This window comes from Sorex araneus, chromosome 5, assembly GCF_027595985.1.
Source record: "Sorex araneus isolate mSorAra2 chromosome 5, mSorAra2.pri, whole genome shotgun sequence".
In the NCBI taxonomy this organism is placed as follows: domain Eukaryota; kingdom Metazoa; phylum Chordata; class Mammalia; order Eulipotyphla; family Soricidae; genus Sorex; species Sorex araneus.
In genome coordinates this window covers 130,249,968-130,276,983 of record NC_073306.1, presented here as the reverse complement: position 1 = coordinate 130,276,983, position 27,016 = coordinate 130,249,968, and the positions used below count along the sequence as shown (strand labels likewise).

The 27,016-nt window shown below is 53.6% G+C and overlaps 2 protein-coding genes across 3 annotated transcripts; one reads left to right on the top strand and one right to left on the bottom strand.

Moving 5' to 3' along the window:
- Window positions 1–2,851: 2,851 nt before the first annotated feature.
- TP53RK (TP53 regulating kinase) lies at window positions 2,852–6,429 on the top strand. The gene is made up of 2 exons (XM_004618787.2): window positions 2,852–3,232; window positions 4,482–6,429. The coding sequence occupies exons 1-2, from the start codon at window positions 2,965–2,967 to the stop codon at window positions 4,958–4,960; spliced, it is 747 nt and encodes a 248-aa protein (XP_004618844.1). The 5' UTR covers window positions 2,852–2,964; the 3' UTR covers window positions 4,961–6,429.
- Window positions 6,430–11,479: 5,050 nt separating this feature from the next.
- On the bottom strand, window positions 11,480–26,941 carry LOC129405152 (endogenous retrovirus group K member 18 Env polyprotein-like). Of its 2 annotated transcripts, XM_055140964.1 has the most exons (5): window positions 26,675–26,941; window positions 25,597–25,775; window positions 21,011–22,354; window positions 14,346–14,424; window positions 11,480–13,565 (listed from the first exon to the last, which is right to left on the bottom strand). In XM_055140964.1, the coding sequence occupies exon 5, from the start codon at window positions 13,310–13,312 to the stop codon at window positions 12,368–12,370; it is 945 nt and encodes a 314-aa protein (XP_054996939.1). In that variant the 5' UTR covers window positions 13,313–13,565; window positions 14,346–14,424; window positions 21,011–22,354; window positions 25,597–25,775; window positions 26,675–26,941; the 3' UTR covers window positions 11,480–12,367. The 2 variants fall into 2 exon arrangements, with proteins under 2 accessions (XP_054996939.1, XP_054996940.1); XM_055140965.1 differs by lacking the exons at window positions 21,011–22,354; window positions 25,597–25,775; window positions 26,675–26,941 and having other exon boundaries at window positions 14,346–14,610.
- Between the last annotated feature and the right edge of the window lie 75 nt (window positions 26,942–27,016).

Genomic DNA, 27,016 nt, shown 5'->3' with positions numbered 1-27,016 from the left:
GGAAAAAACAAACCTGCCTCCCAAAACTTTGTAACTGTGCAAGTATCTCACTGTGATTCATCTACAAAAAAAAAAAAAATTTAATGGGGAAAAATAATAGTTGCCTCTCATAGAAGCAGATTGGTGGGTGAGAGGCAAACCTGGTCAGGGGGCATTGGTGGAAGGAAGTGGACACGGGTGGAAACAGTGTATGCCTGAAACCCAATCATGAATAACTTTGTATAATTGCTCTTCCTCAAACAAGCCCAGCCTATTTCTGCCCCAGGACCTTTGCACTCGCTACAAGCCCCACCCCCACTCCCTGCCCTCAAGGGAGCTACTTCCAGGGCTCTATCTCGGGACTCTATCACTATTTCATTCAAGTCCTGTCTCCTTACTGACAGGTGCACCACTAGCTCCTGCTCTACCTCTCTCTCTGCTCTACAGCCCATAGGCGCCATTCAGATGAGCAAGCTCTCCGCATGGAGAGAGGACACTCTTCAGAGCTACGTCAGGAACGGGTGAGCATCTGGTGCTGATGGACAGGAAGTGAGGAGCAGCCTCGAGGTCTTCCTTAGGGACTGCTTAGGAAACTCAGACAGACTAGCACTGAGGGGCCAGAGTGTACAGTGGGTAGGGCATTTGCCTCCCATACGGCTGACCTGGGTTCGATCCCCGACATCCCATATAGTCCCCCGAGCACCCCCAGGAGTAATTCCTGAGCCCAGAGTCAGGAGTAAGCTCTGAGCCTAGCATTGCCAGGTGTGGCCCCACAGCCCCAAACTGAAATGCAAGCCCAGTGCCCCTACCCTCTGCAGCCGGGCGCAGAGAGCTCCAAGGGGCATACCTAGCATGGGTGGTCGCCCCAGCTGGGACGAAAGCACCCACTCCTGCTTGCTCAGCTCCCACCCCCAGCCTCTCCAGTTCCTGCAGCTGCTTCTCTAGCCGACCCTGGCCCCTATGCACCACCCCCCCCCCCCCTCGCGGGCGCAGGGAGGATTCAGGGAGGGTGCATTTGCAAGGAGGAAGTTGCCATTTGACAGGAGCATAAGTAGACCCGGGACTTAGAGGGCAGTTGAGCGGGTGCAGCAAATCTTAGCTCCCTTCTGCAGCTACCCAGAAACATCACGTTTTAGAAAGGCCCCCTCAGAAACACTCAGGGAAGTGTGCAGAGAGGAACAGATACGGCTGCAGGAAGCTTGCGAGAGAACTTGAAGTGTGTGGGAGTGGGGGAGGGTCGTGGCAGAGAGGGCAAACAAAACACAACTGGGAAGGAAAGTGAGGCAACAGGGAACTGTGGGGAAGATCATTAACCAGAATGTCCTAGGGCTCTAAGTGCTGGTAATGGGGAAACTTTTACACTGCCCACTGTAAATTGCCTAAGGGAGGAAAGTCGGTTGCAAGAGGAAGCACACCTCACTCTCATTCGTGCTGAGAAAAACGGGTAAGGGAGGGGGAGTTGCTCCAGCTGAGCACTCCTATTTGGTATTAGTTGTCAGGTTACTGGGAGGTGGTGTGTGTGTGTGTGTGTGTGTGTGTGTGTGTGTGTGCGTGTGTGTGCGCGCGTATGTGTGATCTAAGAATACTGTTGCCATTATAGCATTTTAAAAAGCGTTTCCAAACCTAACAAATCATCTCAAAGAGACTTCTACTTTCATAGTGCCAGTAACCTGTGTGTACAAATATATATATATACATATATATATGACATACATATATGTCACTGTAGCACTGTCGACCTGTTGTTCATTGATTTGCTCCAGTAGGCACCAGTAATGTCTCCATTGTGAGACTCGTTATTACTGTTTTTGGCATATCGAATACACCATGGGGAGCTTGCCAGGCTCTGCCGTGGGGGCGGGATACTCTCGGTAGCTTGCCAGGTTCTCTGAGAGGGACGGAGGAATTGAACTCGGGTAGGCCACATGCAAGGCAAATGCCCTATCCACTGTGCTATCGCCCCGGTCATATATGTATAGATATATATATACACATATTTATGTAAAAGAAATGGTATAATCATGAGAGGAGGAATGGGGTCGGCTAATGACCTGTACAGGCACTGTGGTGTATGCAAATTTCTGTACTGTAAGATTGTTAGAGCCTGTCTTCTCTTTGCAATGCAAAAAAAGAAAAAAGGTACAAACAGTAAAAGTTTGTTTGCCAATCACTTGCAACTTAACTCTGGGAAACTTGGAAAGTGATCTCCTCTGCTCCACCTTCCCCGCAGTCTCGCGGCCCCCAACACCCTCTGAGTCTGTATTATCCGTCCCCCATCACCCTCTCAGCCCCGTTGTAAAGTGATTCTCATCACCTGACCTAGCTCCTGGAGAATTCACTCTACAATCGGAGCTGTTGCTCTTCTGTATAGCTACTGCTGTAGCTATCTGCCACATTCGGCTCTGAGTAGGGTGAGCTCCTTTTGGGGGGATGAGAAGTCCCACATAAAGAATCCCCGGGAGGGCTGGGGAGCTTGCCCTATGGTGGGAATCTTCTGAAAAGAGCAGAGAAGCCTAAAACTCTGAAGCCGCACCAACGTGCTCCTTGCAGAGCCGGAGGACTAGGAGGCGGGGTTCCCGGGACTGACAGTCGGAGCGCGCGAGGGCTTCTGGGGAGGAGTGGGAGGGGCTTCTTTCCGAGAAAGCCCGAGGGTTTACGAAGAGAGCCGAAGGGTAGGGGGCGGGGCCTCACGCGTCTTTCCGAGCGTGGGGGCGGGGCCTCAAGAGCCTTCCCGAGCGTGGGGGCGAAGCCTCACGCGTCTTTCCGAGCGTGGGGGCGGGGCCTCACGCGCCTTTCCGGGCGTGGGGGCGGGGCCTCAGCGGCTTCCCGAGCGTGGGGGCGGGGCCTCCTGCGCCCTCCCCAGGGTCCCCTCGCACGGGGCGGAAGTGCCGAGGAGACCCGAGAGTTTCCGGACGTGGCCGAGGCCGCGCCGACGGCTTCCGGAGAGAGCCGAGAGGCCCCGAGCGGCGGCGCCCGGGCGCAGTCATGGCGGCGTCCGGGAGCGGCGAGGAGCCGGCGCTGGAGGCCGGGGCGCTGGCGGCGGCGCGGGAGCGCAGCGGCCGCTTCCTGAGCGGCCTGGAGCTGGTGAAGCAGGGCGCCGAGGCGCGCGTCTTCCGCGGCCGCTTCCTGGGCCGCGCGGCCGTGGTCAAGCACCGCTTTCCGAAGGGCTACCGGCACCCGGCGCTGGAGGCGCGGCTCGGCCGCCGGCGCACCGTGCAGGAGGCCCGGGCCCTGCTCCGCTGCCGCCGCGCAGGTAGGGCCGGGCGGGGTTCGAGCCCGCTGTTACAGCTCCCGTGGCTTCTCGCTGGAAAGTGGAATCCGTTCATTCATTCATTCACTCATTCACCCGGGCAGGGTTGCACCGCCCGCCGTGCTCCTGGCGCGGTGCTCAGGGATCTCTCCTGGCGGCCCGCCCTCCCTCTCTCTGGCGTTACTGTTTGCACTCTGGGCGCCCAGAGTAGCTACTAAGAGGCTAAGTTCGTCCCTTTGCCGTCCTCCAGCATACAGTACTTGTCTCATTGTCACAGCCGTCCCTTCTCGCGTCCTCCCCGCCACCACGTGTGGCAGGCGTCCCACTGTGGCCCAGTCCTCCTGCCCCTGCTTTTACTCTCCTCGGGGATCGGTCTCATAGCAAGTGGGTTTTTTTTTTTTTGTTTGTTTGTTTAATATAGCTCAGCGGGTAGGGCGTTTGCCTTGTACGTGGCCGACCCGGGTTCGATTCCTCCATCCCTCTCGGAGAGCCCGGCAAGCTACCGAGAGTATCCCGCCCGCACGGCAGAGCCTGGCAAGCTCCCTGTGGTGTATTTGATACGCCAAAAACAGTAACGACAAGTCTCACCATGGAGACGTTACTGGTGCCCGCTGGTGCAATTTGATGAGGGATGACAGTGATACAGTCATACATACATACAGTATCACACACAGTGATACAGTGACATCCCACAAATGAGTGCAGTCATTCTTCGTTCTTAGTCTGTCCCTCTCTCTCACTCCGTTCGCTCAGCACGACTGAGTTCCTTTAAGCCGGGTCTCAGCTGCTGTGTGTCCCGCTGTCTTCCCACTTCTGTGCGCGCAGGGACCAGAAAAGAGGCTTGTGTTGAATTGGAGGAGGAGGACAGGAGGCTTGGAGAGGCCAGTGGGATGCTGTGGGATAAGGACAGGTGCTGGATTCGAACCCAGCCCTCATTGCCGGCAGGAGGGAGCTGAGCCAACCGCATGGTTTGGCTTCGTCTTTCCGAGCGTGAGGGGCTTTCCTGGCGTGGGGGCGGGGCCTCATGAGGCTTTCCGAGCGTGGGGGCGGGGCCTCGTGCGCCTTCCCCAGGGTCCCCTCGCACGGGGCGGAAGTGCCGGGAAGGCCCGAGAGTTTCCGGATGTGGCCGAGGTCACGGTCACTCTTCTGCCTCTGGTTCGTGTGTCAAGTCTAAGAGACGAAAGAAAGAAAGGGGGAGCGTGGGGGTTACGGACTGGCTGGCCCAGGCGTTGACTCTGGTGTTTGGTCGCAGGGATATCCGCCCCGGTGGTCTATTTTGTGGACTACGCTTCCAACTGCTTGTACATGGAAGACATCGGAGACTCCGTGACGGTTCGAGATTATATTGAGTCCACGATGGAGGCGGAGAACGCGCCCCAGAGCCTCCTGGGGCTCGCCAAGACTATGGGGCAGGTGCTGGCGCGCATGCACGACGAGGACCTCATCCACGGCGACCTCACGACCTCCAACATGCTCCTGACCCGCCCCCTGGACCCGCCGCACATCGTGCTCATCGACTTCGGGCTGAGTTTCGTGTCGGCGCTTCCCGAGGACAAGGGGGTCGACCTGTACGTGCTGGAGAAGGCCTTCCTCAGCACCCACCCGCACACCGAGTCGCTGTTCGAAGCCTTTCTGAAGAGCTACGCCGCCGCCTCCAAGAAGTCCCCGCCCGTGCTGAAGAAACTGGACGAAGTGCGCCTGAGAGGGAGGAAGAGGTCCATGGTCGGGTAGGAGCACGGGCGCGACAGCCACGCACGGGGCACGCCAGGCACCGGCCAGTGGCTTCCGGGGAATGCCCCGAGGATGAGAATGGACCTCAATAAAGGGGGTGGCCCTGTGTTCCAACGTGTCTGCGAGGGTGCTTGTGGGACACATCGTCTGCCTTGGGCCCTTCTCAGATCCTTGCCACGGACAGAGGCCTGTTGGAGGCAGAGGTTTGGGATCCCGGTACAGGCGGGACATACGGCCTCCAGGACGGTGACTCCCATCCCTCAGGGACCCCCCTCCGGAGCACGCGCTTCAGTTCAAGTCTGGGGACGAGGACACAGTCCCGTCGGGAGAGCATTGCTTTACCTGCACCCTGGTGTCTTGGGAGCACCATGGCTGAGTCCGTGACCGATATCTCTTGAAACTAATAGGATGGGGTACAACCAGTACGTAGCAAAGGAGATAGAGCACCAGGGAGAGGGTGCCAGGGGCGAAGGCTTTGCATGCCCGAACCCCGGGTTCAGTCCTGGTCCTTCTCTGCCTGCCCCCCCCCCACTCCCAGTACCTCAGGGAGGGATTCATGAGCATTGCTCAGGGAGTAGACCCTGAGCATGGCCAGGCGGGGCCCCAAAATGGTACTGAAGTGCATTTCACATGGTAGGTTCCATTGGTGAAACTTGGATATCTGTCTAGACGAGGGAATATATGTGTTTTGAGGACCATGGGGGAGGTAAACGTCGACAGATGATTCTTAAGTTCAGTTTCTCCTAAAAAGAAAAAAAGCAAGCCCAGCTTTTTGGCGACTGTAACTTCCACAAAATTATTTTGATTCCTCTTTATTTTTATGGTAAACTAATTAACTGATTGGTACCAAGGTGCCTATGGGGGAAAAAGGGGTTTACTCCTGGCTGCACTCAGGGCTCACTCCTGGCAGTGCTCAGGGCACCGTATGGGGTGCCAGGGATGGAATTCAGGTCTTGCCACGTGCAAGGCAAATGTCCTACCCACTGGACTATCACTCCAGCCAGCTCAGGAATAATTCAGATGGAAAGTGCTGTGGGCTGGTTCATGGCTAGAGGAGCTGCCCTGGAGGCGGTCTCTGGCGTGGGACGGTGCCCACCGCGTGCCCTGCACCTGCTAGCGTCCCAGGAATGAATGAAACCTTCAGGGGAACTGTGGTAGAATGCTGGGAATTACTAGACCTCAGCCTCTCAGTCCAGAAGACTCTAGTATTGGTCTGAAATAAATCTCGGGAGATCGTCTTTGTTTTATCGATGGAGAATCAGGCTCCAAAAGGGAAGACCGGGTCTCCGATGTCACCAGCAGGGAGGGGTGCTGAGAGACTAGCTCCGAAGCCCACCTTGGCTTTCCTGGGCCTCGGGAGGAATGAGCTACTGCCTGTGATGCGTCTGTACTTACGGGCGCTCGGTATCGCAGAGCTCCGAAGAGCCAAGGAGCTGGCAGCAGGGTTTGCAATAAAGCAGCGACACTCAAGCCTCAGCCCGTGTCCTCGTGTCTTGTGAGGCCCATAGCATCGCCTACCTGGGGCCCGTGAGGTGGACCCTGCGTGCACACGTGCAGTCAGCGAGCGTCCAGTGCTCACCCAGGCCAGAGCAGCACCCACAGGCCAGAGCGGCACCCAACTCCCCCCAGGGGGGCTGCTGCAGACGGGCACAAGGCCGGAGAGGCCACTGAGATTCCGAGCCTAGGGACAGGGCCGGGGGCACGTCTCCGGGGCGCCACCACTGCTGCCAGCACAGGAAGGGGCACCCCGAATCCTGGAGGGGGAGAGGAGGGCAGGGCGTGTCTGAGGCAGAAGCTACCTGGAGCGAGCTGGGGAGGGAAGAGGGACGGCTGAGGGGCCAGCTGGCGTGGCCAGTGTGCAGTGAGCAGGGGGGAAGCACGGAAACGGAGAGCCAGAGTGGGGGAGGTCCAGGTCCGGCTTGGATCTTACCGGAACTCGGGGTTCGGAACAGGGAGAGTCCTGGCTTGTGTTTTGGACAGTTTGCAGGGCTAGGAAAGACTTCACAGGGCAAGGGTGGCAGTTGGGAGCTTGGTGAGCAGGGGTGCCGGGGGGACCACGCTGCCCTGCTGGGCTCCCCGGGAAGTTTGTGGTCTGGTGGGCAGAGCCCCCGGGGCAGAGCGGCAGGTGGCCCTCAGCAGTGGCTGTGGACCTGAAGAGGAAGATGTGCTGGCGGCTGGAGCAGAGTCCAGCAGCCTCCCTGGCCAGCGGCGGATTCCTTCCCGGTCAGTGCGGGAAAGGGGAGGGGTCTCTGCCACTGCCCCCTGCCCCTCCCAAGACCACGTTGGTGGCTGGTGGGCAGCTGTGAGCCAGCATGACCCGCAGCTCCAGATCCCCTCCAGGACCTCCCAGGCAGACTTGGCCCCACTGTACAGACAGAGACGCACGCGGCCTGGTGGCCTGTCCTGTCCCAGGTCACCCATAAGCGACAGCTAAGACTCCAGCCCCCACTTTCGAGAGCCACAGGCTTTATGGGCAGTGCCCAAACCCTGCTGGCAGAGACCTTGTCACAACAGTGGCCCGGAGAAGGGAAGACTCAGTCGAGGTCACAGCTAATGAGTTAGAGCCGGGAGGTGTGGGGTGACACGGTTGGGTCCAGCGCAAGGAAGGACGCGGGCCCACAATTTCAGGGGCATTGAGACGGGCTCTGGCTGACCCGGGGACCCCAGACAGGCTCGATCCTGGTTCCTGAGCTGAGCTGACCGCCCGAGCTGGGGAAGGGGGATTTGGAATGTATCCTTCCCAAAGCAGGAAACCTGGGGGGCTTCAGTTGGCCAGTCTGGTGTCCTCGTGGTGAGCTAGTCTTGGGGGCTGGAGGATTAGGGGCTCCAGGCAACCCAGGTTGTCCCTGGGACAACCCGTGTCTTTGTGAAGGCCTGACCAGACCTCCACCTGGGGACCCGGGAATCAGATTCAGGGCCTCTGCCACGCAGACGGGTCCCCTTGGCAGGTCCCACGTGCATGGTGCTGTTTCACCACCAGAGGTCACTGGTGACTCAACTGTGCAAAGAAGCAGCTCCCGCATTTGCTCCTGTCCTTCCCTTCCCCTCCCTTCCCTCCCCTCTCCCTCCTCCCCCCTCCCTCTTTTCTTCCCATCTCTTCCCTCTGGCCTATCCATTTTCACCCCACGGCTCAGCTGAGAGTCCGGTGATCACTAAGGACTCAGTGTTAGCCAGACGACAGGCGGGTCCGTCTGGTTCTGTTGCGCCTGGGGTCTGTATGCAGGTGTCGGGCTCTGTGCTGGGACCCGAAGAAGTCCAGCTGTCCCCCTGAGCCCCCTGACCTTTCGGGGCTTCAGATCCGTCCACCTGCCCACCGCTTTCCCTGCTCTTCACTGTGACTCCTTGCGTCCAGCTGTGTCCCTCGGAGCCCCTCCTGGCCCCTCTCCGAGCCTCAGTGCCCTCGTCGGCAAAATGGACTCACAGTGCCGACCTCCTGGAGCGGCGGCATGCACCCTCGGGGCCAGCACCCAGGGGCAGACTCCGTGAGGTCCAGGACATTCGCTCAGGAGTGGAGGAAACAGGTGTGGGCGGTGGCAGGCAGTGAGGCGGAATCGGGCCGAGAGGCAGAGCCCAGAGGGGACCACAGACCCGGCCCAAGTGGGTCAGAGCCGGCCAGGCCTCCCCTGGAGGACTGATGCCAGGGGACCCCCCCGGCGTGGCAGACGCGGGCTGCTCCCAGCCAGGCCTCTCAGGGTCAGGACGTACGGGGAGGGGCAGGGCGGGAGTTGTCTGCGCTCCGAGCAGCCAGGGGATTAGGGGGTTAGGGGAAGACGCTTGATCCGGGGAAGCCAGGCTGGCCCCTGGGCTGTGCGGGGAGGGAGGGGCACCCACGAGGCTGCTTCAGGGGAGGCTTCGCCCCTTCCGGACAGTGCCCTCAGCCTGCGTTGGTGATGAGGGCTCCGGGGCGTGGCTCAGGCAGGAGGCACTCGCCTCTCAAGTGGGGTGAGCTGTGAGGCCCTGGGTTCGATTCCTGGCCCCGCCCCGGAGCTGGCGTCAGACCCTGAGCTGAGCCGCACGGGTGGGTGAAGGTGAGGACACGTGGAGTAAGAGAGGGGCCGTGAGCACCTCAGCAGCCTTGGGCCTCACAGCTCACAGCTGGCGGCTTCCTGCACCCTTGGACACCCGCAGGGCTGAGGCGGCTCTACGGGGACTGTGTCTCTGAAGCCCGGAACGCGGTGGGCAAACCTGGGGCCGAGTCCAGAGCAGGGGCCTGATTCCCGGAGCAGGCGGCGTGGGGACCCCTGCCCTGTTCACCCTCCGCCCTCCGGCCTCCCCCTGCAACACAGCTACTTGCTGGGAAGAAAACCAAGAGGCTCAGGATCCTTCCCAGTGTCCTGAACACACACACACACACACACACACACACACACATGCACATACACACTTGCGTGCGTGCACACACACACGCACACGCACAGGCATTCACACAAGCCCAGAAGTACATGTATGTATACAGGTGCATACACAGATGCATACACAACCACACACATATACAGACATGCACACGGATTTACAGACACACAAATGTACACACAGAGGCGCCTACACAGCCACATAGAGACATTCACTATAGACACCCACACAGACACATAGACACACAGACACACAGACACATTCACTAGACACCCGCCCACACAGATACACAGATATACACACAGATACGCGCAGACACACACACACATTCACTATAGACACCCACACAGATACACAGAAAGACACACAGATGTATGGATGCGCATGTAGAGACAGACACACGCACAAAGACATGCACATAACATGACACAGACTTTCACTCTAGACCCTACACAGATACACAGGTACATGGATGCACACACAGACACATACACACACACACACACACACACACGTTCTGCCCACCCGTGGGCCTCCCTGCTGGAGGCCGGCAGAGTCTGGTCCTGGCCTGCAGCTTGGAACAAAAAACAGCGCCGGCCGCGGGGGCTCGCTGCGATCAAAGGCCTCGTGGGGTTTGTGGACCTTGGCTCTGCGGGCCCCGGGCCTTGGAGGAAGCCCAGAGCGGAGAGTGTCCGCTCCAAGGCTGGGAAGTCAGGCCCCGCACGGCCACGCTGCTGGGCGCCCCGTCCAGGGCTTCCAGGGGGCGTCTAATCCCCAGGCCCAGCTGGCGGCCGCCCGCTGGGACCCGCCTCAGAGCCATGTTGCTCTTGGCGCTGCACAGCCTTGGCCGAAAGGTCCCGCAGAAAGATGCTGACAGGGCACCGGGCGCAGCGAGGGGCGTGCGGGCGGGTCCGGCCCCGAGGGGCCCACAGTGGAGGGGAAGGATGCTTCACGCCCGTGCTCTCCTGCTCCGGCCCCCGACGACCCCTGACCCCTGTCCTGGCTCTGCTGTGGCCGTCCCTCTCTTCTCTGCCCTCGAGACCGCCCTGCCCCCCGTCTGGGGACACTCGCTCACCAAAGTCTCCGCGTGGGGAAAAGCGTCCACTGCAGCGCCTGCCTTGTCCACGTGGTGCCCTCAGCTTCTCCCCACGTCCACGGGGCTTACTCGGGGGTGAGGGTCCCCCTACCATGCCCCGAGATGTGCTGTGAGGGCTTGGGCCTGGGCGGGGAGGTCTTGGCGTGAGTGTCACAGACCTGTTTGTCTCAGCCTCCGTGGGCGGGGGCGTGGGGGTTGAGGGGTGTCCTGGCAGGGGGTGTCCGTGGGGTCAGGACGGCCTCACCCCCAGAGGGGCTCCCTGCTGTGAGTGAGCGAATGAATGAATGAACGAACAGAAGCATTAGAAGTGTTTGGGGACTTCTTTTTGTCCAGCGATATCTTAATGACCACAAAAACGTCCTGGGAACGTAAGTCCTGTTTCTCTGGCCCGCCCGGGGGTGCGGTTGGAGTGTCCCATGCCCTGTCGCCCCGGGAGCCGGTGGACACGCTCCTCCTCTGAGAGCCCACGGGAGGGCAGAGTCGTGCATCCCACTGGGTCGCGCCAGCCCCCAGAGTGACGCCCGGTCCCCCGTATGTGCTCAGCCCGTGAAAACTTGCCGAGTGAAGGCGCTTTGTGACTCGGGTTCAGGTTCATAGCAACAGGCCCAGAGTCTGAAAGCACGTTGGCTGAGGCCGTGTTTCTGGGGCGTCTGTGGGGTCCAGGCCCTGTCAGCTGGTAGGGGATGTTCCCACGGCTGCCTCGTGCCGTGAGGGCAGTCGGGGATTAACCCGGGGGTGCGGTGGATTGTTGCCCTGGCTGAGTTACGGGGACCCCCTGTGTAGACCGGGTTTGCCTGAGCAGAAGGAACCCCTTCATCACAGCAGGAAGGCGGGGGGGGCCGGGGTGTGGAGGGGGGCCAGGGGCAGGGGGTGCTGGGAAGGCCCAGGCAGAGAGAGCTGCCAGGGTAAAGAATTCATGTGTTCAGGGCTGGAGCCATAGCACAGCGGGGAGGGCGTTTTCCTTGCACGTGGCCGACCTGGGTTCGATTCCCAGCATCCCCGAGGGTCCCCCGAGCACCACCAGGAGTGATTCCTGAGTGCAGAGCCAGGAGTAACCCCTGTGCATCGCTGGGTGTGACCCAAAAAGCAAAAAAAGAATTCAGGTGTTTGAGGAGTAGCTTGCAGCTGTGAGGGCCCCGCCCTGTCCAGCAGGTAGGACCCTTTGTGGGGCTGAAGAGGGGACACAGCCGAATGAACAGACGCAGAGACAGAAGGGGGAGGAGAAAAGGAGAGAGAGCTTTATTCACTGGCAGCTACAGCATTTTATACTTGCCTGCTGGGAGGCAGGTAGTGGTATGCGTGCCCGGACCCCGTCTATCATGTCAGGCACAGGTGTCGGCTAGTGGGATGGTAAGGTCAGTCAGGTCAGTAATGGCGACCTTGTTAGAGAAGTTTTAATTAGGCCCCTGTTGGAGAAGTGCCAGGCTCTGCCTTACTTGAAGATCAGAGCCAGGATTGAAATATGGCCTCCTACATCTGGCTTCCTACATCTCCCCCTGTTTTGTTTTAAATTAACTGTGGTCAGGGGAGGCATTGTCCGGTATCCCTTGTGACAAAAAGACTCCATTTTTGCAGGGAGAGGAGGGAAGGGATGATCGGGTCTATGCAGGGGGCTCCTCACAGGCCCCATCAGTCCCTGGTCTTGGAGTGACCTCTATGCTATACCGGAATACCTCACAGGGAGCCGGGCCCGGGTATCAGCCCTCCCTTGCAGTGCTTTGCCTGGCAACCTGATCCACTAGAAGAAATCCTTGGGAGCCCGGCATCCTCAAGGCAAAGAACTGGGGGAAGTTGAGGTATGAATCTGAACAGAGACGTCAGCATTCTGCAAATCAAGCATGATAGTGAACCTATGTAGGCTTGACTTTAATACCAGATAAAGCTGATAGCAGATAAAGCTAAAGTCTTTATAGCAAAGGAGAAAGGACTATCCAAGGTCAGACTTAAAATATTTAGAGCTATATTCCAGCATCTCTTCCTTTTCTGTTTACAAAACGCCAAAGGTCATAATAGTTCCAATGGGTCGCAGATTTAGTGTCAGCTACTTTTTTATGAAGGAGGCAAAATCCTAAAACCAATAGAATGAACATGATCAATAAAGCTTTACCAGCACTACCGATAGCATGGGTAATGCTTTGCCACCATGACCTAGGGTCAAGACCCTGTAATGCTTCTGCAATGCCCTGGGCTAAGTTTTCATACTGAACTCCTGGGAGTTTATCCTTAAACACTCGAACAATCTCACCCTGAAGGGCGAGAGTGTCTAAAGACATGTTTCCTTTCAGATCTTGCAAATGGTATCTAATTTTTTCCCAAGTGTAAGCGGACCCATTATATCTATGGGGGGTGATACAGAAAGAGGAACTATTCCAGTCACAAAACAGTCTCATTTGTTGCTCTAAGGCATCAGCCCGGCCCTGGACCCAAAGTAACGCTTGTTGTAGAATGTCCAATCGTTGCTCAGCATCATGGTTGACAGTGGCCTGCCTTGTCCAAAGGTGGTGAGAGTCATTCTGCCATGTTTTGACAAAATCGTGTGTCTGGACCGAGGTTTGAAGAGCTACTCCTGCAACAGCAGCGGTAGTGGTTACAGCAATGAGGCCCAGGACAGCTGCGATCAGGAGCCCAAGGAATCGTCGGGAACGCCGGAGCAGTCGTGTCACGACTTCAGTCAGGAGCCCTTCAGCGGGGGAGCGTTGCCATTCTCTGGTCAGGTTCACTGGCAGCCATATATGTGATCTGGCCTTTAACAACATTATACTGTAGGGAGAATCTTGGATTGAGAGGGAAGAATTGAGACAGGTGAATAAGGCACAATCACGACAAGCAACCCTTTTTCTTGCAGAGTCAAAAGAGAGGGTGCCACGAGCAAACACATAAGGATGCTTAACACATGCTTGCATGTGGAAAGAGGAGCTATGACTGATATTATAGGTAAACTTGAACTGCTTAGAGCCCCACAAGTAACCATCCCAATAATGGCCAGGGCTTAAGGCTGCAGCCACCTTCCATAAATCAGTGTGTTCCGGATAGAGTGTTCCATTACATATAGCTCGAGGGCGAGGCGGGGCATATCCCCCGTTGTGCCATTCCAGCAGTTTTTGGGTCTGGATGTATACTCTTGGGATGGAATTAAAAAGGGTGATAGTCCATTCACTGCAGGGAGAAAATGACATTTAACATAAGCAGAATCATCAGCACATTCAGGGACAAACTTGCCTTTAGGTCCCCAATCTATCAACTCATAATCTTTACGATAAGATAGTTTGCCCAGCGGGGACCGGCATTCCGTCCACTCCCTGGAAGAGCCTTTCCAATCTTTCATAGAGATGAACTTACAAACTGGAATGGGAGGTTGACCTAGAGAGGTTAAGTTAGTGGGTGTAACATCAATGGAAAGAATACGTGTAAGAGAAAATCCAGGAATACGTGTGAGAGAGAATGCTTTTTGCGAGTGATCAGGGGTAGTATAGATTAGGGGCTTCGAGTGATCAGGGGTAGTATGGATTAGGGGCTTGGTATGAATCCAAGTCTGAGGGCGAAGAGGGAGGCAGGGAGGCACTCCAATGCAAACAGGATTGAGTGAGTTTCCTAGAGAAAAATTAAAAGGTGTTCCTTCTTCATTCGGCAACTGAGGCATCTGTGAATCCCATGGGGAAGGTAAAAGAAGGGAATTGTTAGTCCAGACACGGGGTCCTGACATGGTCCAATCCACAACCTGTAAAAGTGGAGGGTGAGGGATGTAAGTCCAATAGACATGTTCACCTTCACTTACTATGGGAATACAGAACAGGACTGCCAGGAATAGGTTTTTAGGGGAAAAGAAGGTATAGGGCACTCTGGGGGTATTTTCTCCTTTTCGGACCTGATCCTTGATGTGGCCCCAGAATATTTTACAAAGGTAGAGGCCTTTGTCTGGAGGTTCCTTCTGCCAACCTGTAGAGATCGCATCTTCTTTGGCAGATCCCCTGTTGACGGAGGTTTCTTTATTTTCAGCCAGGGCAGTGGCATTTGCCTAGGAGAGAGCAGAAGGGACACTGTCCTCAGAGGATTCATTTATCCTCTGGGCGGAAGTTGGTTCAACTGGAGCAGGTGCATCGACCTGCCTTAGCAGTCGTTCAGGGAGCCATCGGGCTACACCACCAGCACCATCAAATATGCAGGCTGACCCTCGGCCCCATATAAGGACTGGATCAGGACCCTTCCATATACCACTTAGAGGGTCTTTCCACCTTACTTTTGCATAAGTGGGACTGGTGGAAGTATGCCAAAAACGGTCCGCCACGCTGCGGTTTTCTTTATCCAGTATGAGAAAGTTCACAACAAACAAAGCATGAGATAGTAGCACCTTAGGGGAAAGCGAGGCTGGGTACAGTTCCTTTTCTGTTCGGAGTTTCTGAATATATGATTTAAGCATGAGATGAGCTCGCTCCACTATCTCCTGCCCTTGAGGGTTATAGGGGATCCCTGTACGATGGGAAATCTGCAGCTTCTTGCAAAAATGCTCAAACTTTTTTCCAGTGTATCCTGGCCCATTGTCTGTCTTTATTAGCTGCGGTTTGCCCAGTACAGAAAAGCAGTACAAGACATGAGCAATAACATTTTTTGAGGCCTCTCCAGTCTGGGCTGAGGCGCAAATAAACCCACTAAAGGTATCAATAGTCACATGCACATATTTAAGCTGTCCAAAGGACGGAATATGAGTGACATCCATTTGCCAGATGGCATTAGGGACTAGTCCTCGGGGATTGACCCCTAAGTGAGGCACAGGCAGGAGAGATACACAGGAAGGGCACTGGCGCACAATCTGCCGTGCCTGCTCACGCGTGATTTTAAACATAAGGCGGAGAGTTTGAGCATTCAGATGGTGAAGGGCATGTGCAGCCGTGGCCTCTTGTATCGGATCTGTTTTTAGAGTTAGTGCTGCGAAGGATCGGGCGGCCAAATTTGCCAAGTGATTGCCTGTTGCCAATGGCCCAGGGAGGTTAGTGTGGGCACGAAGATGGCCTATGAAAAATGGAGCTCGCCAGGAGCGAATACACTGTCGGATTTGCAAAAACAATAGCGTTGCAGAAGAGGAGGGCTTTATGTAACTAATGGTCTCCAGTAATGGTATGGAAAAAGCCACATAAGCACTATTTGTGTATAAATTGAAAGGAAAAAGGGAAAAATTTTTAAAAACCATTAGAACAGCCGTGAGTTCAACCAGCTGAGCAGAGGATTCCTTTGTGAAAAAAGAAACAGTCTCACCCTCACAGACATAGGCAGCCTGGCCGTTGGAGGATCCATCAGTGAAAATCACTTTAGCCCCAGGAATAGGGCTGGATTTGGTGACAACGGGGAAAAACCCATTGATGTAAAGCCATAAATTGTATCAACTTATTGGGAGGGTAATGATTGTCTAAAACTCCTGAGAAGGAGGCGCAGGCAATAGGCCAGTCATCGGTATTTTGAAGAAGCCAGTTTAAATGTTCCTTATTATAGGGTTGAATAATAGAAGCTGGTTCAAGACCAAAGTGTCTGCGAGAAAAACTCCTTCCTTCAATAATTAAGGATGCCACTAAGAGATAGTAGGGTACAAGAACTTTCTTTGGTGTGGCAGGAAGGTGAATCCAGGAAACAGGGTTTTCCTGCCAAATTAAGCCCACGGGAGAATGGGAAGTAGCAAAGATAAAGAGGTGAAAAGGGCGCTGGTAATCTAGAGAGCAAACAAAATGATTTTCAATTGCCTTTTCTATGAGAACTAGGGATTCTCGGGCTGCTGGTGTCAGACTCCGAGGGGAAGAAGGGTCAGCATCACCTCGCAAGAGGTCATAAAGGGGCATAAGATCTCCTTTTGTAAGTTTGAGATAAGGACTGAGCCATGTTATATGCCCAAGCAGTTGTTGAAAGTCATGTAGTGTCTTTAACGAAGTAAGCTTTAATTGCGTTTTTTGCAAAAGTACACGGGACCCCTGGAGGCGGAATCCAAGAAAGGTATATAGGGGTCAGCAGTCTGAATTTTATTGGGGGCAATTTGTAAGCCAGACTGAGTAAATGCACAAATTACTTGATTGCAGCAGAGCATAGTGACCTGTGGGTCAGATCCAGCAAGCAGTATATCATCCATATAATGGATCATATAGATGTTGGGCCATTGTGCCCTGATGGGAGCAAGAATTTGAGCCACGAATTTTTGACACAGTGTGGGACTATTTGCCATTCCCTGGGGTAAAACTTTCCATTGAAAACGTTGCATGGGCTCTTTATAATTAGTAGCTGGCAAACTAAAGGCAAAACGGGGGCAATCATCAGGATGCAAAGGAATTGAGAAAAAGCAGTCTTTTAAGTCAAGTACTATCTTATGCATTTCTGAAGGAATGGCTGCTGGGGACGGCAGTCCAGGTTGAAGTGCCCCGAAAATGACCATGGTTTTATTTACTGCTCTTAGATCCTGTAGCAGTCGCCAATTGCCGTTTTTCTTTTTTATAACGAAGATGGGTGTGTTCCAGGGGGAGGAGGTGGGCTCTATGTGCCCTGCCGTGAGTTGTTCCTGCACTAACAGCTTGGCGGCCTGTAATTTTTCAATAGGGAGGGGCCACTGGTCCACCCATACAGGTTCATTGGATTTCCACATGATCTTATTAGTATGGGGTGCAGGAGGAGCAGTGGCAGTTACTGAAAAAAACCTAAGCCTGCGCGGTCATTTTTCACTGGGGCGAGGGCTAGCGGCGCAGGCATGCCTTGGAGGCTTTTACCTAAACCTTTTCCGAGAGAATAACCAGCTGAGAGGAGCATGTCCAGGCCCTTGGTGTCAATTAGTAAAAGATCCGTTTGTGAGAGAATATCCCGGCCCCAGAGATTGACAGGGAGCCCGGGCAGAACATAAGGGCGTACAGTCCCGGATTTGCCCTCCTTGGTGCGCCAATCAAGCGGGGATGAACTTAACATAGGGTTTTGGGATTGGCCCATACCCTGAAGGTGAGTTAGTGAGGGGGTGAGGGGCCACCCTTTTGGCCAGTCTTTTTTGGCAATGATTGTTACATCTGCACCAGTGTCAATCAGACCCGAAAGCTCCTTCCCGTTGATTTCTAAAGTCATCATGGCTTTGCAACCAAGAATGCGCTGGGCAAAAAATGCAAAAGTATCTGGCACTGGGGTTGGTTCTTCTTCTGCTGTTATAGGAATGAGTAATAGCTGTGCTAGCCGCGCGCCAGCGTCCAAGACTGAAAATGGGGAGGTTGATTCAACTACTACCCCAATCTGCCCTTGAAAATCAGCATCTACAATCCCGGGGAGTACTTGCACACCCTGAGCAAGCATATTGCCTCGTCCAATAATTAGGCCAAAGTTCCAGATGGCAAAGGGCCACAGGCATTGACATACACTATCTGCGGGCCCTGTTCTTTAACTAATATTGTGCGGGAGGTGGCACAGAGGTCCAATCCGGCTGAGTAGGGGATGGCTCTGCAAAGGGATTGGACGCCGATAGGCTGAATGACCCATGATTTTGAGGAGCCCCAGTCATGGGAGGAGGATCGGATTGGGGGCCCTGGGGCTGGCCCCAAAACCAGTTTCCCGACCCGGCCCTCTGGCGGCACTCTGACATCCAGTGGAAACCCTGTTTACACACAGGACAAGGAGTTTTAGGTCTGGGCCATGGTTTTTTATTGGGGCAGTTTTTTTAAAAATGTCCAGGCTGCTGACAGCCAAAGCACAGCTTGTTCTGGCTGTTCGCTGGTTGAATGGCAAGTTGTTTGAAAGCAGCCCCTATAGCAAGCCCTATTTTTTGGGTGGTGGGATTGACATCGGAGCATAGCCTGATGTATTCTGAAAGAGTCTTCCCACGCTTATGGGGGCGGAGTGCAGCCTGGCAGGTGGAGTTAGCATTTTCATAGGCCAGGTGGCGGATCAACTCATTATCTGTCTCTTCGCTTCCCATAAGTTTTTCAGCTGCCTCCGTGAGGCGCCCTATGAAATCACTATAGGGCTTGTTAGCTCCCTGACGAACCTTGGCTAAGGATGTTACCACCGACCCTTTAGAGGGAAGCCTCCTCCAGGCCCGGAGGGTAGCCGTTTGTATCTGGGCAAGTAGCCCTGGGGGAAATTGAGCCTGCACCTCATTAGAATCGAATGGTGCTTGGCCCTGAAGTTTAGCAAAGACCCAGGATGAGGAAGAGCCTCCTGCCGCGACATTGCTGCGCGCCATGTCTTGGCATTGATCAGAATAATCTGCTTTCCACAAGAGATAGTCTCCTCTACTCAGGACAGCCTTAGCGACTGAGAACCAGTCGTTTGGCGTGAGCCATCCCTCACTAAGGGAGTCCAAGAGGCCAAGCGTAAAAGGAGCAGTGGGGCCGCAAGAAGAGACAGCAGCCTTTAAATCTTTCAGGTCCCCGAATTTTAATCTATTGTAGCTTTGGCGGATTGGTGCTTGAGGAGTTACGTCCTGAGGGGGATTTACCTCTTCAGGATGTGCCCCTTCCTCAGGCTGATAGGCCTCCTCAGCTTCTCTATCTGAGGAATCATCATCGGGTGGAGCCGTGGCGGAGGTGGGGTAATTGAGGGCCCAAGAATGGGACCTGGTAACTGGGAAGGCAGCCACGGGTTTTAAAACTAGAGTGTGGCGGGGTGAAGGAGAGACTGAGCTTTTCTTACTAGGCCCTTGAGAGAGGCTAGGTCCTCGAGAGAGGGTAGAAGGCTGCAGGGCACTCACGAGTTCCTTATCCAGCTGCCTTATTTGAGTCAAAAGTTGGACATATTCCTGCTTCTGTTGGAGAACTGCGCGTAAAGCGGCAGTGTCCCGGGCAAGCTGGCGGACTGTCTCACTGGTGTCATAGGAGGAATTAAAAAAGGCAGTGGTGTGGGACAGATAAGGGGGTGGCTGTTTTCCTGACGGGGGCCGAGGGGCTGAGGGCTGATACCTCGCCACCTCATTTTCCAGGATAGCCCTGTCCTCCGGGGGCAGGAATTCGGGTTCTGGAGGCGGGGGATCAGAGATGCCAGAAATCACAGGATAAAGTCTCGGAGGCGCCTTTGCTTGGGAGGGCTCAGATAGGGGAGCAGGATGGTCAGAGTCTATAGTGGCAGAATTTGAGGAGTCAGCCTCCTGTATGGGGGGGGGCCTCATTCCTACAGACTGAGGGAGCCTTAGAACTCATACCTTTTCCTCAAAAAAGTCTCACATTCGGAAACAAGGTGCTGAGTCTCTGGCTGTCTTTGTTGCCTCTTAAGAGTCTCATTTATTGGGGCTGGAGCGATAGCACAGCGGGTAGGGCGTTTGCCTTGCACGCGGCCGACCCGGGTTCGAATCCCAGCATCCCATATGGTCCCCTGAGCACGGCCAGGGGTGATTCCTGAGTGCAGAGCCAGGAGTAACCCCTGTGCATCGCCAGGTGTGACCCAAAAAGCAAAAAAAAAAAAGAGTCTCATTTATTAAGTTCCAATAAGAAAAGGCAGAAGTAGGGATTTTTTCAGGACCATACTGTTCATAATAATTTTCCATACAATCACGTACTCTGGCCCAGTTCTTTTCACTAATAATCCCCTCCTGAGGGAACCAGGGGCAAATATCTTCTATAAAGAGAAAAAATTGCACTAGGTCTTTTTTCTTTACTTTTACTCCACGGTCTTTAAGGAAGTTTTTCAGGGCTTTGACAAAGGGCTTCTTTTTAGAAAGTGTTTGTCCCATAATTTTAGGAAGTAAGGGAGTGGAATTTATCTTTATCAGCGGGAAAAGCACCTTTCGAAAATGCAAATAGTAATAAAAGTAAGGATAGTGAGAAAAATGATGCAAATAATGGGGATTTCCCAGGGGTGAACACAGACGAAGGAAGCAGAAAATAAGCAGGCTATAAAACAAGAAGAGAAAAAAGAAAGGGGCACTGGTAGGCTGTTTCTGCCAACTCGACAGAAATGAGAACACAGGAGAAAGGGATTCAAGCTTTCACCAGTGACTGTCTTCACTGGGAGGCTGTTTCTGCCAACTCGACAGAAATGAGAACACAGGAGAAAGAGATTCAACCTTCCACCAGTGACTGTCTTCACTGGGAGGCTGTTTCTGAGCTAACTCGATGGAAATTAAAGTACAGAAAGAAATGGTCACTGGCAGGCTCTTTCTCTAACTCGGCGGAAATGAAAGAACAAAAGGCACAAGAAGGGTGGGGGGGGACGGGGGCACTCATAACAAACCACTCAGATGCATGTCTGGCCAGTGAGGAACTTAGCCATAGTGGATCAGCCTGAGAGGTGACTTGCGGCCGGTGTCTAAACCAGCACCACCCTAGACCATATGTTCCTCGTGGAATCACAGACAGCCCACTCGGACTCCGTAACCTTAAAGGGATCTTAAGGATGCCAAATCGTGGAGCCACAGACTCAGTACAAGGACAAGGACGTCCAAGACTGCACAATCACTCACACACACACACACACACACACACACACACACACACACACACACACACGACAAGGGAATTCAAGACTTTCCGCCAGTGACCGTCTCGTCCTTAACACTATACTGTCAAGTCTGGTCTCATGCCAGGGTGTGACGAGACTGTATTCGAGCCCGGTCCCAAACCAGGGTGTGCGCCAAGAGAGAGGCGACCCTCAGAGATACTCACTTCTTTGTGAGTCCGTCGGCCGACGTGAACTTGACCGGGTGTTCGGTGATCCCCTATTGCCCCACGCTGGGCGCCAGGTGTGAGGGCCCCGCCCTGTCCAGCAGGTAGGACCCTTTGTGGGGCTGAGGAGGGGACGCAGCCGAAGGAACAGACGCAGAGACAGAAGGAGGAGGAGAAAAGGAGAGAGAGCTTTATTCACTGGCAGCTACAGCATTTTATACTTGCCTGCTGGGAGGCAGGTAGTGGTATGCGTGCCCGGACCCCGTCTATCATGTCAGGCACAGGTGTTGGCTAGTGGGATGGTAAGGTCAGTCAGGTCAGTAACGGCGACCTTGTTAGAGAAGTTTTAATTAGGCCCCTGTTGGAGAAGTGCCAGGCTCTGCCTTACTTGAAGATAAGAGCCAGGACTGAAATATGGCCTCCTACATCTGGCTTCCTACATGCAGCCATGAGGGGGCACACTGGACAGGGGTGGGGGAGGGAGGGCGAGCCTAGAAGGACCAGGCAGCCCACGACCGCCTGCAGGGGCAGGTGCGGGCACAGAGCAGAGTCTCCAGGATTGACCGGTGACCATGACTGACACGTCTGCGCACTTTCCATAGACCGGCACGTGGGTAGGTGGGGGTGGTGGTGACCACCGCTCCCTGACCCCCAGTAAAGGAAAAGGAAGGGTGGGGCCGGGGAGAGGAAGAGGGTCTAGGCTTGCCTTGCACACTGCTGGGCCTGGTTTATTTGCTGGCACCACCAAGGGCCACTTCCTTTCGGGGGGTTTGGGGCCACACCAGGCAGTGCTCAGGGGCTACTTCTGGCTCTGCACTCAGGAATCACTCCTGGCGGTGCTCAGGGGACCCTATGGGATGCTGGGAATCGAACCTGGGTCGCCGCATGCAAGGCAAACGCCCTCCCCGCGGTGCTATCGCTCCAGCCCCCAGTGCCTGTATTTTCATAATAGCCAAACGAAGTGGCAAGAAGTCGGGTGGCCATCAGCTGCGGAATGGATGACTAGCACGTGGCTGGCTCACGGATATCCACACTGGGTGGACACGGCAAGGAATGAAATATTGATACAGGCTATGAGGGAGAGCACGGCGTGCTGAGGGAAAGGAGCCGGGCAGGATGGAGCACTGGTCAGCGAGTATCTTCACAGAAAATATCCAGGCAGAGCCTCACTCGGGGGAGGCTGGGAAGAGATTGGGAGAGACTGTTAGGGGTCTTCTTTGTGGCGAAGACAGTGTCCTAAAGTTATAATCCCGGAAGCCTGGCTTTGTGAGCAGACTGGAAACCACAGAACAGCAACCGTGAGAGGCGTGAGGTGTTTGTGATGTGCATTTTATCTCCTCAAAGCTGCTCCTCAAATGAAGAAGAAGAAACCGTGGCTTAAATCCCTTTCGTGGTGGCCCTTGTTGTTTTATGTAAAACACAAGGGGTTTTACTGAGCCAGAGGGACAGTCCAGCGGGGGAAGGGCACTTGCCTGGCACACAGCTGACCCAGGTTTGATCCCTGGCACCCTTAATGGTGACCCCAAGCACTGCCAGGAGTAATTCCTGAGTGCAAAGCCAGGAGATTCCCCCTGAGCATTGCTGGTGTGGCCCCCAAACCAAATAGATAGATAAAACACAAGGTCTCATCAAGTGAGATTTACCCCAGAGATGTAAGCGTAATTCCATAGACACAAATTACAGTAATTACCAACAGATGCAGAGAAAGCAAAACATTTAAGGAGACCCAACATCAGCTTATGATTAAAAAAAAAATACCCCATGAGGTGAGGCTAGGAGTTTCCCGTCACATGGTGAAGTTCACTTACTGCAAACCCACAGCTAAGAGCAAACTCAGTGGTGAAAAACTAAAAATCTTTGCTCGATGTCCACTCTCACCACTATTATTGAACACAACCCTGCCCCCCTTTTCCTTTCGGTTCTTTGGCCTACACCTGGCAATGCTAAGAGGATTACTCCTGGCTCTGTGCTCAGGAATCACCCTGGCAGTGCTCAGGGAACCATATGGGATGCCGGGGATTGAACCTAGGTCCGCTGCGTGCAAGGCAAACGCTCTACCCCCTGTGCTATCTCTCTGGCTCCACAACATAAGTCTTGAGCCCAATATTGGAAGTCCCTGTCACAGCAATGATGCAAGATAGAGACATTAAAGGAATTCAAATAGCAAGAGGGGTCAAACGATCACTAGTTGCAGGTGGCAGGCTGCTGCACATAAAAAACCCAACGTTTCAAAGCTCCATGGCTGATTAGTCATTGGACCGAAATTCAAAACGTAGGAAGTTCTGTGTCAGAAATGCCATAGGTCTAGGAACTGAGTGATAACTCACCGGATGGATTTCTGATCAAAACGCTGAATATGAATTGAAGATGGTTTGAGTTTGAGAATGAGTTTAATTCATTTCTAAAATAAATTTCCTACTCAGATAAATCTTGAAAGAGATCAACATGCCTCCAGACCCCACACGCTGGTGGGGGGTTGGGTGAGCCCACCATCTGCCCAAACCGAGCCCTGTAAACCAAAAACCTCCAGAACCCCATCTCTGCCAAACTCATGATCAGACTCCGTAGTCTCGGGATAACGCTCATCTAGGAATGAATCTGTTGAAAAACTCAGGTATGCGGGTTTTGTGGCCGAAACCACCAGGCTCTCACGGAGTCAGGGATGGATGACCCCTCCCCACGCCCCTGTCTTCGAAAGCCTGGCCATGACCCAGAGACTTATAAATAAATCTCAAAAGACATCAACAAACTGCAGAGATACTTCTGGTCCCCAAAGTCACTGTCCAGTTAAAAATTTAACTCCAGCTGTATCTCTCCATTCAAAATTTTAGAATTCCTGGGGCTGGAGCAATAGCACAGTGGGTAGGTTGTTTACCTTGCACGCGGCCGACCCGGGTTCGAATCCCAGCATCCCATAGGGTCCCCCAAGCACCGCCAGGAGTAATTCCTGAATGCATGAGCCAGGAATAACCCCAGTGCATCGCCGGGTGTGACCCCCCCAAAAAAAATTTTAGAATTCCTGGAATGAGCAGCCATGAGTCTCATATTCTGCTCCCTGGTAGGCCAGGAGTAGCACAGCACATTGCACGGGGTGTAAAGTAGAAGGCAAACAATTTCTTTTTTTTTGGGGGGGGGGTCACACCTGGCTGTGCACTCAGGAATTACCCCTGGCCGTGCTCAGGGGACCATATGGGATGCTGGGATTTGAACCCGGGTCGGCCACATGCAAGGCAAACGCCCTACCCACTGTGCTATCTCTCCAGCCCCAAGAAGGCAAACAATTTCAATGAAGAAAATATTAACACACAAGGCTTACAGTGTAACAACATGTGAGTAATCTCTTACGCAAGGGATTACCGGCTCCAGGGTGAGATAAACATTTTTCACACACTTTCTTCTAAGGACATCTTTTTTTGATCATTTTTAGCACACTATTCATAACAAGCAATACAAAATAAATTATTTAGGGCTTGCTATTGGGGCCGGCTTGGGTGGTGGTTGGGAAAATTGGAGCTGGTGGTGGTGGGAAGGTGTAATGGGGGGGGGTTGGTGTTGGAATATTGAATTAAATAACTCATTGTGAACAACTTGATAAAAATAAAATAAAACAAGAAAATACAACAATTTTTCTCACAATAGCAGGAGCCTTTAAATCCCTACGACATGGGTGAACATTGAACTTGTAATACTTGAGTTTTCCTCCCAAGTGAAATATGCAGGCCTAGATTTGTTGGGAATTAGGACCAATCTTAACAATAATTCCATGCAGCCTCTTGGGGAAATTAGAAGAGAACAATTTCTTATTCATTTGGAAATTAGTGTTAATTCATAGGCTTAGCGCTGTCCAGATACCAGCCCCAGAGAAAGACAGTAGCAATAAGAGAAGTCGCAACCCTGAAACCATGAGGTCTACATTGCAGCCACCAAAACGTGTCATGTGCCATCAAGGTGGCGAGTGGGGTGGGGGGTGGAGGGGATAGAGTTTGGGAACACTGGTCAAGGGAAGTTGGCACTAGGGGTGGGATTGGTGTTGAAGTATTGTATGCTTGAAACTCAACTATCGATAACTTTAAAAATCACAGCTCTTTAGTTAAATCACACTGTATCATACTGTCATCCCATTGCTCATATATTTGTTCAAGCGGGCACCAGCAACGTCTCCATTGTGAGGCTTGTTACTGTTTTTGGCATATCGAATGCACCACGGGGAGCTTCCCCCATTCTCTCTTGTGCTTGCTTCGGTAGCACATATACTTTAATTAAGGAACATTTAAAAATTAGAAAAGTCGCAGACAATATCCCTCATGATTGTCGATGTAAAAATTCTCAGTGAAACATTAGCAAAAAGGATCCAACAAAGTAAAAATATAATGATGCTTCAGGACCAAGTGCTACTTACCCCAGCAATATAGCCCTGATGTAGTATCTGAGTGGGGGTTCACCACATTAATAGTCAAAAGAAAAATGCTAATATCAATTAATGCAAAAGTTAATGAGGTTAAACACCTATTTATGGTTTTTTAAAAACCCAGAAAAATGGGGGTGTTGGAAACATTTAAGACCACACCTCAATCCAAGTTTCCTACCTTACGAAAAGATTGATGGACTTGAGAATTTAAGATGGGATGTTAAGGCACAGACCACACTGTCGAGGAAAACAGGAGCATCTCCAGGCTAGGTGTTTTGCAGAGTCCACACGCAAGTCATTATCCAGAGAAGGAAAGGTTGGTGGTGTCAGGTTTTGCCCAAATGACAAACATTTGCCCTGTGAGGAGGACGAAAAGACAGAGCATTTGCAAATTGTACATCCAATTAAGGACCGATCTCTTAAATACAGAAGGGGCTTTCGGAGTTCAGTAGCTGAAAGCAGTCCAGCTACAAACTGATCAAGAGCAAGAAGAAATTGTTCACCTCGAGGACTTACATGTGGCAAAGAAGTGCATGAAAAGACACTAGGGAAGTGGAAACCACCATGAGGTTTCTCCGCACCCCCCTCAGAAGGACCAAAGCTTAAAAAAACAAAGCAAAAAAAGTGATAACACCAAATGCTGGTGAGGATGGGGAGAAACCAGATCACTCAGACGTTGCTGGTAGAAAAGTAAAGTGGGACAAAAACTTAGGGGAAAATTGGGCAGTTTCTTTACAAACGAGTGCAACTACCATACCATCTACCAACTGGATTTTAGATGTGTTCTTCCAAGAGGAAGAAAAAGGTCCTCCTTGGTGGAGCGATAGTACAGTGGGGGAGGGCGTTTGCCTTGCATGAGGCCGACCTGGGTTCAAACCCTGGGATCCCATAGGGTCCCCCAAGCACCGCCAGGAGTAATTCCTGAGTGCAGAGCCAGGAGTAACCCCTGAGCATCACTGGGTATGACCCCAAAAAGCAAAATAAATAAATAAATTAATTAATTAAAAAAATAATTTTTATAATTTAGCCAGGTTATATACTTTTATAGTTTAACCTGGCTAAATTATAAAATTTATAATTTAATAATTATAAATCCTGGCTTCAATCTACAGATGGGAGAAAACAGTACCGTCGGTCATGGTAACAACTCCCCCTTAATTAAGCATTGCTGGCGGGGGGGGGGGGGGTGGCGCTAAACACCTGCTCTGAGTGGTCCCATTTCTACTTCCCAACAGACATTCCCTCCTTGAACTCACTCCTGACTCTGCACTCACATCCCGGCGGGGCTGGGGTGCCGGGGATCGAACAGGGGTCCCTGCGAGCGGGCCAGGCGCGCGCGCTCCCCGCCGCCGCCGCCGCCGCCGCCGGCGGGTCCTGCTCGCCGGCCCTTCACGCCACGACCGCGCCCCTCGCCGGCGGGCGGGTGAGGCCAGGGGGCCGCGTGCGAGTCCGGGGGTCGGGGGGCGCGCGCTGGTCCTCCCGGGCCCGGCGGTCCCTCACTTTGCCCCGGTCCCTGCGGAGCAGGCGCCTCCCCGTCCCTCCGGGAGGAGCCGCGGGGGCGGGTTCCGCGTGCCCGGCCCGGCCCGGCCCGGCCCGGC